This window comes from Hevea brasiliensis, chromosome 8 (assembly GCF_030052815.1).
Source record: "Hevea brasiliensis isolate MT/VB/25A 57/8 chromosome 8, ASM3005281v1, whole genome shotgun sequence".
Taxonomy (NCBI): domain Eukaryota; kingdom Viridiplantae; phylum Streptophyta; class Magnoliopsida; order Malpighiales; family Euphorbiaceae; genus Hevea; species Hevea brasiliensis.
The window spans coordinates 99,351,466-99,365,700 of NC_079500.1; the positions used below are offsets into that span (position 1 = coordinate 99,351,466).

Genomic DNA, 14,235 nt, shown 5'->3' on the forward strand with positions numbered 1-14,235 from the left:
CTCCATCCACCCTTGGTAATCTTACTATTCTATACGATCCTACTTTCAGGGAAAATTACCTGTTTGGAAAGATACCTAGGGAACTGTAAGAATTTACTTAATCTATATCTTGCTCAAAGTGAAGTAGGTAGTTACATTCATGAATTACTGTTTGGCCTTTCTTCCAATTCCTTTCCTTAGCTGGTTCATTGCTGCCAAATGCTGGCAACTTGAAATAACTTGAAAGTTTGGATGTCTCTCAGAACAAACTGTCAGGTAGTATTCCAAGCACACTAGGGCCAGCCATCGTGAAGGGATCTATTGGATATGTTGCTCCAGGCAATTTCTTGTAATAAGCACATTCTGTACCCTGTAATTGGCTTGGGTTCATCCTGCTTTCTTATGCAGAATATGGTATGGGCGAAGGCACAAACGTTCAAGGAGAATACTTCTAACATTTTTGGGATACTTCTTCTGGAAATGTTTACAGAAAAGTGACCAACTGATGACATGTTTCAGGAGGGTTTAAACCTTCACAATGCCACTAGAATAGCACTGCCCAATCGAATATTGGACATTGTGGATCAAAAACACCATCTTATGGAGACACTGCAGGAAGAAGTATACAAGAATGTTTGGTATCTGTGCTGAAAGTTGGCATTTCATGTTTTGTGGAGCCTCCTGGGTATCGCATGAAAAATAAGAGATGTGGTAAGGGAACTACATCTTATAAAGGGAGCTATGGAAGAGAAGGCATCTTCCGAAGAACAGTTCCAAATCTGAAGTAATCTGAAGTTTCAAGTTCTCGTTATCTTCTCATATGTTTCTCAATCTACTACAGCTTGCATTGTGATATGAATTTTGCTCTTAAAACGCCACTCTGTTTGTCTTAATGGACCAGTCATTTAACCTATTAGTTTTCTGTACAATCTTTTTTTTTTAGGAAGTTTAACTCAATTACATATTTTTTAAAATATGAACTCTATTTAGTATATATATATCTAATTGGTTTTAATCAATACTCTAACTCAAAAACTTAACTCTGAAAATCACTGACTTAAAACTTATTGGCACTAACAATTTCTTTTTTTATAGTCTTTAAACACTTTCTGTATTATTGATCCAAATCTTATCTTATTTAACTTGCAATTTTTTTACAGGTTGAGCAAAGAAATTTGAGGTTTTCCTAATTTTTATTCTATCAATTTTCATATAATCTAATTAAAAATTGAAAAAAAAAAACGTTAATGGTAAACTCTATTAAACATGTACAATAGATTTTGGGTTTTACAGAAATAAATTTAAATAAACAATAGATAAAGTATTCAAAAGAAAGTGTATAAGATATTGTTGCTAGCATTTCTCTATCTAAAAAAGTATTTTTCCAGTTATTATACGGCTATTAATTTTATGCTATCTATATTGTAAGTTTCCACATTTAATATTTCATTCAGGAGAAGTTATGATCTATCATAACTTTGTTGGTATATCTAATATAAATTTAAAAAATTTATATGAAAATAAATTTAACAATAATTAAATTAAATATTTATATTGAGATAAGTACAAAATTAATTTAAAAGTATCTAATAAATGCACAAATCTAAATGCTAATATTTAATTTAATAATTATTAATCTTATTTTCATATAAACTGAAACTTACAATAGCTGCTTCCAACTTTGTTTTTAACAAAATAAAGAACTTTTTGTTAAGAAATCCTTATATGAGTTGATATATATAAAGATGTTGTATTTAAATGAGTAGTTTTCAAAATTAATTTAAATCTTAGTCAGAGTTAATTATAAAAAAAAATAATAAAATAAATATAAATAAAATAAATTAAAAACAAAATAACTATAGAAAATGTAATAAAATATAAATAAAATAAATTAAAAATAAAGTAACCATAGAAAACACGGTGCGCCTTTAGTCATTTGTAAAGTTCTCTCCCACAATATTTTGTAAACCATGAGTATGCAGCTATTGGTTTTATGCATTTTGTTACTATAAAAGGAAATTGCATGCCTGGTTTTAAATCATGAGCTTTAGATAAATAATGTGCACTTATTAGTTTTCTACAAGTATTCTTCTTCTCTTAGCTTATGAATATAGTTCATAGGATGAGTTAACATATGATTGTTGTGGATGATAATGATGGTCACACTGCAGATGAAGATGAAGATGACGATGCTCTGGCACATTCCGACTGCATCAGATCAGTGATCTACCATAAGTACAGGTTAAAATTAAGGTAGTTCGAGGGATGAGGATGATGATAGTAGATACTAAAGAGCCGGTCCTTCTAAAAGCCAGCCTACCTCGGTCTGTCTTCATCCCCCTTACCTTTGCCCTCCATAAGATTAGGTATCTACCATAAGAATTCTTCTTTCGTAAGCAGAAGTGCAAGTGATCTTCTGTTTCTAGAGTTATGACATATGAAGACAAAGATGTCAATAATTCTTAATATAGTTCTTGAAAGAGATATTAATTATATTGTTCAACCCATGAGAAGAACACTATTATGATTGTTTACAGCTTCATTTACTTAGATAAGATCATGCTACACCAGACAAATACTCCTAAATACCTTCATGTTATTGCATCAGCCACTTCTAATGATGATGATGATCAAATGCAAAAACGTGCATCCATCTGGTTCAGCAGACAGCAAACCTCGATCGCCCCTACTTCTTGCCCCCTGCAGTTCTGCAATTGTTTGATCAATGGCTTGGCCAGTCCTTTGCAACAGAGATGCTGTGTAGACTGCAGATTACTATGGCTATGTTGCAAGCAAGAAGGGTCACCATGTGAGGATCTTCAAATACTGGTTGAATTGCATATATTAGTCTTGCTTGTAACTATTACAATGAGACGGTAGCTTAGAGTTGTTTGAGTAACAATGTAACCTGAGTACTCTTAGAAAGTAACAAGGGGTCCCCTGAGTCACATAATTTTTCAGCTTTTATTGTTTAAAAATTAAAATTCAATTGATGTTGCTTCTGCTCTTGAGGATCTTCACTCTCATTGTCCACCAACTGTTGTTCATGGTGGTCTCAAACCCAGAAATATTCTTCTTGACAAGAACAAAAGTTGCTAATATGGGTGATTTTGGGGTCATTAAATTTCCTTTTATTACTTCTGCTGTTTCACAAAATGATCGATCTAGCTCACTCATTACAAAGGGATTTGTTGGACATGTTGTTCTAGGTGAAAAACTTAGTACATTTCTTTGAATTCCATCGACTAGCTAACATAATCTAAAGCAGTATGTCATTTTAGAAGTTCATTCCGAATGTTCATGCATAAAGTTGTGGCAAACTTCTATGGAAATGTTATCAGCAAAGACACCAAGTTATTGACATGTACCAGGAGGGTCTGAACTCCGAACCTCCACAGCTTAACTAGAATGGCACCTGCCAGAAAAGAGTCATGGATATCATGGATCCACAACTACAGCCTGAAGAAAACACAGCACAGAGAAAGCAACAGTGCTTCTTGGTCTTTGTGCTTAAAAGTAGGAATTTCATGTCATGTCCCTTGGACACACCCAGACCGGATGGAAATAATAGAGGTGGTAGGAGAATTAAATTTGGTAAAGCAAGCAAAAGAATGAAAGAAAAAGCATTATCATAATGTAAGATTTATGAGGGAAATTCTCATAAAATTTGAAGGTTTGCTTGAATGCTTTTGTATGCCTCCTGGAAACAATCATCTGAAGCCATCCCAAATACCAATTTTATTGCTAGAAATCAATAATGTCTAACATTGAACAGAAAAATAAAGATTCCGAACAAACTAACCCTCAAAAGCAAGAAGAATAATTGGATTGCAAATTCAAAAATCAAAACCCCCAAACAATTAGTCATTAAGGATCTGATAAATTACGAGAGCAAGAGATTATCTACTCCAAAATCCACTGATATTATCGCTTATAAACCAAAAATTTACAACAAAAACACAAAAAATTCAGAGTTATAAAATGTGATTAGATCAATTACAGATTTCTTGGATCAAATTAAAAGCTCACCTATCATCATCGCTTGCTATCGTAATCGACGATCTCGGAATCTGTCACTGATTCTGAGTGCTGCACTATGGACCGTCCGATCGAGTTGATCCAATCCTCTTTCTCCTTCTCCGAGTCGGCGATGAAGTACATCGTATCGGTCCTGGTCGAAAGCTCAAAGGCGTACTGTTTGTTGAGCAAATCTTCCGCTCCCTTCACTGTAAGGCACGTGGCCACAGGGATAACGCCGCGTGGCTTTGAATCGCGAGTGACCATAGAGTCCTTGAACCAGAAGAGCTTGCCTCGTTTGAGAACGAACCAGCGGCGTCTCCAAGTTTTGAAGTACTCGCCTTGCTTCATTAGCCAGCCGGTTCGCTCAGGGTTCGACCAGAACTCCACTCCGTCGTAATCGGTTTGGTTCGTTTGGAATTGGGTTAGGGCCGCGGTGGCGGCCTGCAACAGAGAAGCCATGGAGTGGCGGTGGTGGTCGTGTGGGAGAGGGAAGAGACTGGAATTGGTGGTGGAATCGAGGGAGGAGAGAGAAAGATCGCTGTTTGTTGCTCTTGTTCTTCTATTGGCCAGACAGAATTTAGCATTTTTATTTATTCACCTTTTTCATTATTTCTATTTACTATGAGCAATTAGCCCATTAAATTATATATCTATATCATTAATAAAGATAATAAAGTAGGTCTTTAAAATAAATTCACTTAAAATTGATAGTCATATTTTATCAAATTTTTTTTCATTTGTTAATTTTATTTTTATATTATTATTATTGTTATTATCACTATTTAATTGTGTCATTTTAATTTCCTTAACATTTTTATATAGTCTTACTGCTAATAATAATTAATATATATATTAAATAAATTTATTAGTTTATTAATATCAATATTTAATATGTAACTTTTTAATTTATTAATCTTTACAAAAATTAAAAAAAATTAATATATATATATATATATATATTTAATTTTAATGCATTTTACAATATCTTTTTTTAATTATTTTTTATCATTAATGTTAGTAATAATATATATATATTAAATAAAATTTATTAGTCTTACTAAATTTATGATCATATTATTATAATTAATCACTCATTAATGTAACTTCGATTTTCTAACATAACATTTATATAAATCTATATCTACATAAATATTATAAAATTAATTTATAAAATAAAGTCACAACATAAAATAATTGAGATAAGAAAGAAAGAGAGAGAAATAGATTAATGATAAGTAAAATGAAAATTAATTAATGAACATAACAGGGACATAAAAAAATTATAGTCACAAATATATAATTATAAATAAATATCATGTAAAATTACTATTAAAAATAATTCTACTAAATTTTAACAGAAAAAAAATAAATTTAAAATATAAATCTCCATCATCAGATTTTAAAAATTATAGTAAAAAAATATGCGGAGATTGTGAAAATATTTACAAAGTATATTATTGAAATTAAAATTTTTTTTTACATTTTTAATATTTGTTCTAATTCTAAATACAATATTTTTGTTATTTATTTTATTAATAATTTTAAAAAGTAAAAAAATACTTGTGAATATTTGATTCATCTGTTGGGTATAAGTGATAGCTGATAGATACTCAAATAGATAAATAAGGTATTTGATAAATTAAAAAAAAAGATGATAATTGATAAGTAACTAATATAATATTTATCGGTTGTAATTTATATTAACTCTATTTTTAGAGCTGTTTGATAATTAATTTGATTTTATTTTTTTATTTAGACTATATTATCTTTTCATATGTAATTTGAAAATCAATAATATTAATGTTGTTTGGCTTTTTTATTTTAATTTACAATCTCGGCACCTTAATTAGTGTATTACAATTTTGTTAAAATATTTTCTATTAATAACATAAAATATAAAATACTTTTTATTATGAAAAAATTATGTTTTTTTTAATTTAAAAGCTTAAAATTATAAGATTTTTCTTTAATAATAATAATTACTTTATTATTTTATAACTATATTTTTAACGTTATTTAATTATTTTAAGGAATTTAATTATTTTTTTATTTTAATAAAAAATATAATAAATCAATAATTATATATTTATTTTAATAATATAATAAATAATATAATATATTAAATTAATAATTATATATTTATTTTAATAATAAAATAAATTATATAATATATATTCTTATTAATCAAAAAATATATATATATATATAATTTTATTAAATATTTAATATAAATAAATTATTATTAACTATTAATTGATCAAACAGTTAAATCAAACAACTTTTTGTATAAAATAATAACAGAAATGCTTTTCAGGAAATTGGCGCACACTCCATTAAAAAAAAATAAAGAAAGAAAGAAAGAAAGAGAAAGAAAGTTCGCATACACAATGAGTGCCTTATTCTAAGTAGTAAAGTGAGGCCACAAGTGGGTATCCACGATGCAGAATGCCAGAAGATCTTAAGGCACCAGCTGCAAGAAGATGAACGCTACACTTGAACAACATCAAATGTACGGTACTGACCCAGGGGGAACCTGTTAACTTCTAGCTAAACAAATCCGCATGGTACCCTGTTCTTGTTTACTCTGTTTCTCATGCAGGCTTATTTATCTAGCACCAGCAATACAAGAAAAAAAGAAATTAAATAAAACAACTAAGTAAATAAAAATAAATAATTAAAATCAGGTAATGACAACAATATTACCTGTATGCCTGAAGATGTGGGGCTTAGCTGTACTTTCTTGAAGAACATCCCTAACCTTGTGCAGTTCATGGACAACCTTACTCATGTCCATTCGATCTCTTGGTGACTCCATAGAACATGCCAATGCGATTTCAACCATGGAAATTAGACACTCCTCCATTCTATTGCCAGTGTTTATTGATTGTCTCTTGTTCATGATTTCCATATCATCTCTGAGAAGCATTGGGTCGACAATCTCCATAACATTGTCAGGAAGGGATTTTCTAGCAAACTTATGAAGATTAAGACCACTCTCAAACATATTGTCGGTTGGTCTCTTCCCTGTTATCATCTCCAACACTACAATCCCATAACTGTAGATATCCCCTTCTATTGATACTTGCGTTCCTAGACCATATTCTGTTGGAGAAAAATAATAGAAAAGCAAATGAAAGTGAAATCACTACATTCATTTTCTCAATGGAAGTACGTGAATGAAGACAATTGAAGTTACCTGGCGCAGCATATCCAACAGTTCCCTTTATTCCAATTGAGCTGCTTTGGTTTGGTTTTGAGAGTTCTGGAAGAATTCTTGCTAGCCCGAAATCTCCAACATGAGCAGTCATGTCGCTATCAAGAAGAATGTTGCTCGGTTTTAGATCACAATGAATGATTGGTTGATGGCAATGGTGATGAAGATAATCGAGTGCATATGCCACATCAATGGCAATGTTGATTCTCCTAAGAAGGCTTAGATTATTCTGAACTTTATGCTGCCGATCAGCTTCATATGTTTCTTGAACTGGATGTAGCCATGTCTCTAAACTCCCATTAGGCATGTATTCATAAACTAGAGCCTTGAAATCATTACCTTGGAAATCGATGCTTGAACAAGAAGTTATGATCCTGACAAGATTTCGATGGCGAATATTTCTCAATGCTTCACATTCAGCAGTGAAACTCCTGGAAGCACCTCGACGTTGAAGATTAAGCACCTTGATTGCAGTGACCGTTCCATCTTCATCAATGCTTCCTCTATAGACGGAGCCGAAACTACCTACACCGATCAAATTAGACATAGAAAAGGCACCAGTTGCTCTAAGGAGTTTTTCATAAGAGATTTGGGCAAATGGTTCCTTCAATGAAGTACCAGAAATTTGTTCTTTTTTCTTCTTTCTGAACCAACAGAACAGGAAAGATAACACCACGGTTAATCCAAGAAGAGCACAAGGTATGATGATCACTGACAAGTGAAAACGTGAAATTTTATGTTTCCTTGGTTCTTTGCTGGGGCATTTAGCCAAGTTCAATTTAGAGATACCTCCACAAAGTCTGTCATTTCCAACAATTGACACCGCACTTCCATTTGTGAAAACTCCCTTCTTGGGGATCTCCCCCTCAAAATTGTTATAGGACAAGTTTAAATATATGAATGGAATTTTTACAAAATAATTCGGAATTTTTCCGGAAAGATTGTTGTGAGAAAGATCAAGGATTTGAATACCCGTCAAGGAACTAAAAGACGAAGGGATGGATCCATCGAACAAATTGTTCTCCATGTATAATTTCTCAAGGCTTGCGCTAGCTCCAAGGCTAGTTGGAATTTCACTGGACAGCCTGTTCCAGGAGACATCCAATTCCCCTAAGCTTTTCAGATTACCGACAGATGAAGGCAAGGGACCAGTAAATTGGTTATGAGCTATACTTAGTGAAATTGATAGAGAGGAAATGCCAAAAAGTTCACTGGGTATGTTGCCACTGAGGTTATTATGAGAAAGATATATTGACAACAAGTTTGTGCAATTTTTTAAGCTAGAAGGGATGTCTCCTTGCAACATGTTATAATCTAAATAAAGCTCAGCTAACCATGATAAGTTTCCCACAGCAGATGGAATTTTTCCAGAGAGTCCATTGGCATAAAGTGATAATCGCTGTAAGTTCTGAAGTTTACCAATAGAACTTGGTATCTTGCCAGTGAATCTGTTTCGACTTAAATCAAACAGGGTTAAGCTAACTAGATTTCCAATACCTTCAGGGATAACTCCGGATATCCGATTTCCTGACAGACCCAAGAAAAATATAAAGGTTGAAAGATTGCCCACCGTATTGGGTAACGAGCCTCCCAATCTGTTTCCACCTATTGCCAGAACTTTCAAACTGCTGCAGTTGGCTAGAGAACCAAGAAAATCCATTTCATCTTCTTCTCCATCTCCTAGACTATTATCATCCAAACCCAATAGTGTGAGATACGGTAGACTTCCAAATGAATTTAAAATTTTTCCAGTGAAATTGTTATTTGCCAATAAAACAAGTTGGAGTTCAGAAGCATTAAATATTGACAATGGAATAGGTCCAACAAATTGGTTATTCCGGACATCTATGTGTTGGAGATGAGGAAAAGAAAGGCCTAAATCCGGTGGAAGGCTTCCACGGAGTTGATTATCACCCAAAGAGAAAATGGTAATCAGTGATAAATTATACAGGGATGGAGGGACAATACCAGATAGTTTATTCCCGCCAAGACCAATAGCAGTTAAGCTCTTCAACTGACCCGCAGCATGTGGAATACTTCCCTCAAAGAAATTTTCAGATGCAGACAGAGTTTCCAGAGAGGAAAGATTAGCAATAGAGTACGGTATCTCTCCTTGAAGATGGTTCTCGTAAATCGATAGCACTCTGAGCTTTGACAAGTAGCCAAGTTCTACAGGAATTTTCCCTCTTAACTTGTTGTTACCGAGTGATAGATCTATGAGGTTGATGCAACGGGACAAGTTGGATGGAATTTGGCCCTCTAAGGAATTATTGGTCAGTCTCAAAACTTGCAACCGAAATAGCCTACCGATTTCAGGTGGAATTTCACCATGAAGGGTGTTGTTAGAGAGTGTTATCCCTCGAAGAAAGCTAAGATTTCCTACAGAAGGAGACAAGGAACCTACCAACTCATTTGACATTAGACTGATCATGGTAACCCTCCTGTGTCGGCGGCCACACGTAACGCCTGGCCACTTACAGAAATGGAGAGAATCGTTCCAGGAGCTCACAATTCCATGAGGATCTTGAGTAATTTTTGATTTGAAGGCCAACAATGCTTCATAATCGGTCTTGTTTCCACCCATGTTTTGAGTCACCGTGGCTGCAGTCGCAGATGGGAAGGAAGAGCTGACAAAAAGAAGCAGTCTCCATTGCAAAAGAGTAAAGAGTGCAGGAAAGGCCCGAGCACAAATTGAAGGTGATGGTCTCATCGTTTTGGAAGTGGGTGTGCCATTTTTTCCACATTTCATGTAGTTATGATTTTCAATAAAACTATGCTAAAAAATTTTTATTTAGACCTGTAGGCTAAATAGTAATCCTGTAGGCTAATGCGTATATCGTGGAAAATTGGCGCATTTATTGATTAAAGAATAATATAATTATTTAATACAATCATTTAGGAATTTCAACATATATTTATAAAAATTATCTTATCAAAACTCAATTAATATTTTCAATATCCATACTCGATTGTTATTAATTATTATAATAATATCTAAACTTTAATTAATAATTTGTATAAAATATATATATATTTATTAATAATTTATATTTTAAGAATTAATAATTTTATAAAATATTTAAATTTTATTATTTAAAATATGACATATATGATTTTAATATTATTATAAAATATATTATATTTATTTAATTATATGTATGTAAATAAACTCGGATAAAAGGTAATAACTCAGAAAATCTAAACTCAATATGAATATTATTTTCTAAATTTGAATTCATCATAAATTTAATTATGTATTACTTAAATTTATCTTAATAAGATTTAATTAAGTTATGTATAAAAAAATTTGGATGCGTTGCTAATCTTATAATTATAGCATTATATTAAATGTATTATGCATTCACTTAGTCCACTTTTATTTATCACTTACACGGTGATTAAGAATCACCTTAATTATAGTAAAAAATTATTTAATTACTAAAATTACCTTTTATTTCACATAATTAAAAAAGAGAGGTGATAAGATGATTTTTTAGGAAATTATAGACATATTTATTGTATTTAATAAAAATAAGAGTAAAATTAAAAAAAAAACTAATTAATACTTCTTAATTAATATTCTCAAAATAATAGATAATTTTAGACAAAATAATTTCTAGAAAACGATCCATAAAAACGATAAGATGGTTTTAAGAAATTGTAAACATAATTATTATATTTAGTAAAGATAAGAGAAAACTAGAAAAATTAATTAATACTTCTTAATTAATCTTCTCAAAATAGCTAATAATTTTGAGCAAAATAATTTCTAAAAAAGAATAGATAAAAGTGAATAAAAAGAGTACTATTTCAATATAATAAATTTAGGAGTACAAATTATTCTCTCTTAGCTCACATTCATTTAATTTATCTAAATTTTGAGTGGGTAAATGTCACTTATGCTCTTATTAAATTTTAATTTTTTTTATAAAATTTATTAAATTTTAATTTAATTTTATAAAAATTAATGTGATCAATAATTAAAAATTTTCATATTAATATATTAACCTATCAATTATTTTATAAATAAAATTATTTTATTTTATTAATTAAAAAAAATATATAAAATATATCTAATTAATCACGCTAAATTCCTTTTATTTTTTTATTTTTTCTCTATTAGTAATCATTAATAATATGATTTTATTTATAAAATAATTAATTAATAAATTAATTAATTTTTAATTATAATATTTTTATAAAATTAAATTAAAATTTAATAAATTATAAAAAAATAAAATTTAATAATTTTTATAAAAATATTTATAAAATTAAGTGGTTGAGTATATAATTATTCAATTTTGGATTGATCTTTTGCAGGAAAAGACAAGTACCAAACCCCTGTGCTGGCAGCTGCATAGCCGACACATCAAATGTCTTAAGAGGTTATAGGGCGGACCTCATTGGCAGTCCGAGTCAACAAGCCTGCCTGCTTGACTACGTAACGAGCAGTTGAGGAAAAAGTATCCCTCAAATTGAATTAAATTAAATTAAATTATTTTATTTTAATTTAATTTAATTTAATTTAAATTAATAAATTTTAAATTTATTTATTTGTTAATTCAAATTTAATTTTTAAATTATTTGATTTGATTTTAATTTTAATTTAAATCTAATAACAATTAATCAATAAAATTAAATAATTTATATATATATAATTATATATAATTCATAAATTTTTTATAAAAATAAATTAATTTAAAAATAAAAAAATATTGTTTAGTTCAAATCGATTTTTTTTTTAAATCGAACAGAATCGAAATAATTAAAATTTTTAAAATATAAAATCAAATCGAATCAAACTAAATTATATAAAAAATTAAACTAAATTACCAACTTAAAATAATTCAATTCAATTTTTCTATTTAAATTAAATAGTGCTCACCCCTAATCTTAGCATTAACAGTTTTGTAAATGGAAGGGATATGTGATGACTAAAAATAATTCCGTCATTGAGAATTTAGTTTTTTTTTTTAAGGGCTACTAATTAAATAAATTTGAAATTTTATTTATTTTTAATTACATAACTTATAATATATTCACAAATTATTACTTTAATGTTAATTATGTTCATCAACCTTAGAAATATGTGCAATTATTGTTGTTGCACACTCTATATCTTAATAATTATATTTTTATTAGATTTAGATTTATTAATAATTGATATTATTAAAGTTGGAAAAAAAATTATGAATTGATTAAAATTCTGAACCTAAGATTTTAATGCCTCAATTTTCGTGGGGCTGTGGTTGATGTTATAGTGATAACCTAGTCCTAGTCTTCGCACTTTACAAAAGTCTCGGTCATGTGGTGAGCTTTTTTGAAAGATGGCCTAGTCTTTACGCCTGCCTGAAGTCCACCGTATCAGGATGAGACTTATCCTGAGGACTTGATTTTTCCCAGCAATAATAGCAGGGAAATGGACAAGTGGGGCCACGGCCCCCAACTCTTTATATATATATATATATATATATGAGATAAAATATTTAATTTAATTTAAAAGTAATTTAATTTAACATATTTTTAATTTTTTTAATTTAAATTTAATTTTAATCTAAAAATTAAAATTTATAGATTAAATTTCTTGATTTAAATAAAAAATTTAAAAATTTAATTTCTTAATTCAATGGCTAAATTTCTTGATTTAATTCTAAAAATCAAGAAATTTAATTTTTTGATTTTTTTTATTTTTATATTAAATTGAGTTTAAATTAAAATTTTTGAATTAAATTAGATAAAAAATTAAAAATAAATTAAATTAAAATTTTTTAATAAATATAGGAGTGCAAGTGAACTTTAAGCTGAATATCTATGCTCTTTACAAAATTTATTTTATTTTAATTATTGGCCCTTCAATAATTTTTTATAGTTTTATTATGATATAAAATGTGCAATATTTATATTTTTATAATTTTTCATCATACATTTAATAAATTTTTATAAAATTGGTATCCTCAAAAAAATTTTTTTGACGATACCGTGTCATGATATTTTTTTAAATATATAAACAATATGTGTAATTAATTATTTTTTAAATTAATTTTTATTTAATATTATCTTATTGCTGAGTTAAAAATTTTATTTAATGGAGTTATTTAATACATCAATTTTAAGCACATGTAAATAATTATATATATATAATTTTTAATTACTGAAATTTGAAATAATTGTAAATAAAAAAATTAATTAAAAAAATTAATCATCAAAACATTTTACAATTATTTTAATACATTAAAATATTAAAATAAATATTGTAAATTAAGAGTTTTTTTTATTTATGTTACATAATAATAGAATTTAAATATAAAATACTTATATATATGTATCTTAAACTGTTATATCACATTTAAAATATTAAAAAATTATATAAATAAGTTATATAATTTTAAAAAAAAATAAATTATATAATTATTTGAATTATATTTACATACATTAATTCAAAATATACCTATTTTATATTTTATTAATTAAAAAAATAATTATTAAAATATTTTATATATTGTATATTAATTTTTTTTTATTATAAAATTGAATAGATTAATTGTTCACACTAAGCATGTAGCTTTATCATTGAATTGGCCGTCAAGAAAAAATTAATGACTCCATCCCCGCCTAGCAAATACCCGAAACAAGCAATTCGTAAGCTCCAAAATTGTACAGGGCCGTGGTAGTGGCCCGCCACAGAGAAGCCATCGAATGGAGGTGGCGCGTAGGATAGGAGAGAGGGTTGAATCGAGGGAGGAGAGAGAAAAGCTATTTGTTGTTCTTGCTCTTCTATTGGCCCGACAGAATTTAGTATTTTTATTGCTTTTTTTATTATTAAAAAAAAGCTTTTATATTCAATTATTCTAATTTTTTGATTTTATAGAATTTATAATTTTTTTATTGAATTTTATAAACAATTTGAATTGAAAGAAATACTCATATATCAAATATTTGCACTATTAAAAAAAAAATGAAAGCATAGTTTATCAAAAACATTTATTTAAGAAGTCTGAGTAGCTTAAAAAATTTAGTTTGCT

At 28.7% G+C, this 14,235-nt stretch overlaps 2 protein-coding genes across 8 annotated transcripts; both read right to left on the minus strand.

Annotated features, from left to right (window-relative positions):
* Positions 1 to 2,429: 2,429 nt before the first annotated feature.
* On the minus strand, positions 2,430 to 4,625 carry LOC110656272 (pleckstrin homology domain-containing protein 1). Of its 7 annotated transcripts, none has more exons than XM_021812937.2 (2): positions 4,009 to 4,625; positions 2,430 to 2,679 (listed from the first exon to the last, which is right to left on the minus strand). In XM_021812937.2, the coding sequence occupies exon 1, from the start codon at positions 4,456 to 4,458 to the stop codon at positions 4,015 to 4,017; it is 444 nt and encodes a 147-aa protein (XP_021668629.2). In that variant the 5' UTR covers positions 4,459 to 4,625; the 3' UTR covers positions 2,430 to 2,679; positions 4,009 to 4,014. The 7 variants fall into 7 exon arrangements, with proteins under 7 accessions (XP_021668629.2, XP_021668628.2, XP_021668626.2 ...); XM_021812936.2 differs by having other exon boundaries at positions 2,430 to 2,687; XM_021812934.2 differs by having other exon boundaries at positions 2,430 to 2,839.
* Positions 4,626 to 6,364: 1,739 nt separating this feature from the next.
* On the minus strand, positions 6,365 to 9,996 carry LOC110652937 (probable LRR receptor-like serine/threonine-protein kinase At3g47570). Its single transcript, XM_021808561.2, has 3 exons — positions 7,196 to 9,996; positions 6,703 to 7,101; positions 6,365 to 6,608 (listed from the first exon to the last, which is right to left on the minus strand). The coding sequence occupies exons 1-3, from the start codon at positions 9,960 to 9,962 to the stop codon at positions 6,601 to 6,603; spliced, it is 3,174 nt and encodes a 1,057-aa protein (XP_021664253.2). The 5' UTR covers positions 9,963 to 9,996; the 3' UTR covers positions 6,365 to 6,600.
* Between the last annotated feature and the right edge of the window lie 4,239 nt (positions 9,997 to 14,235).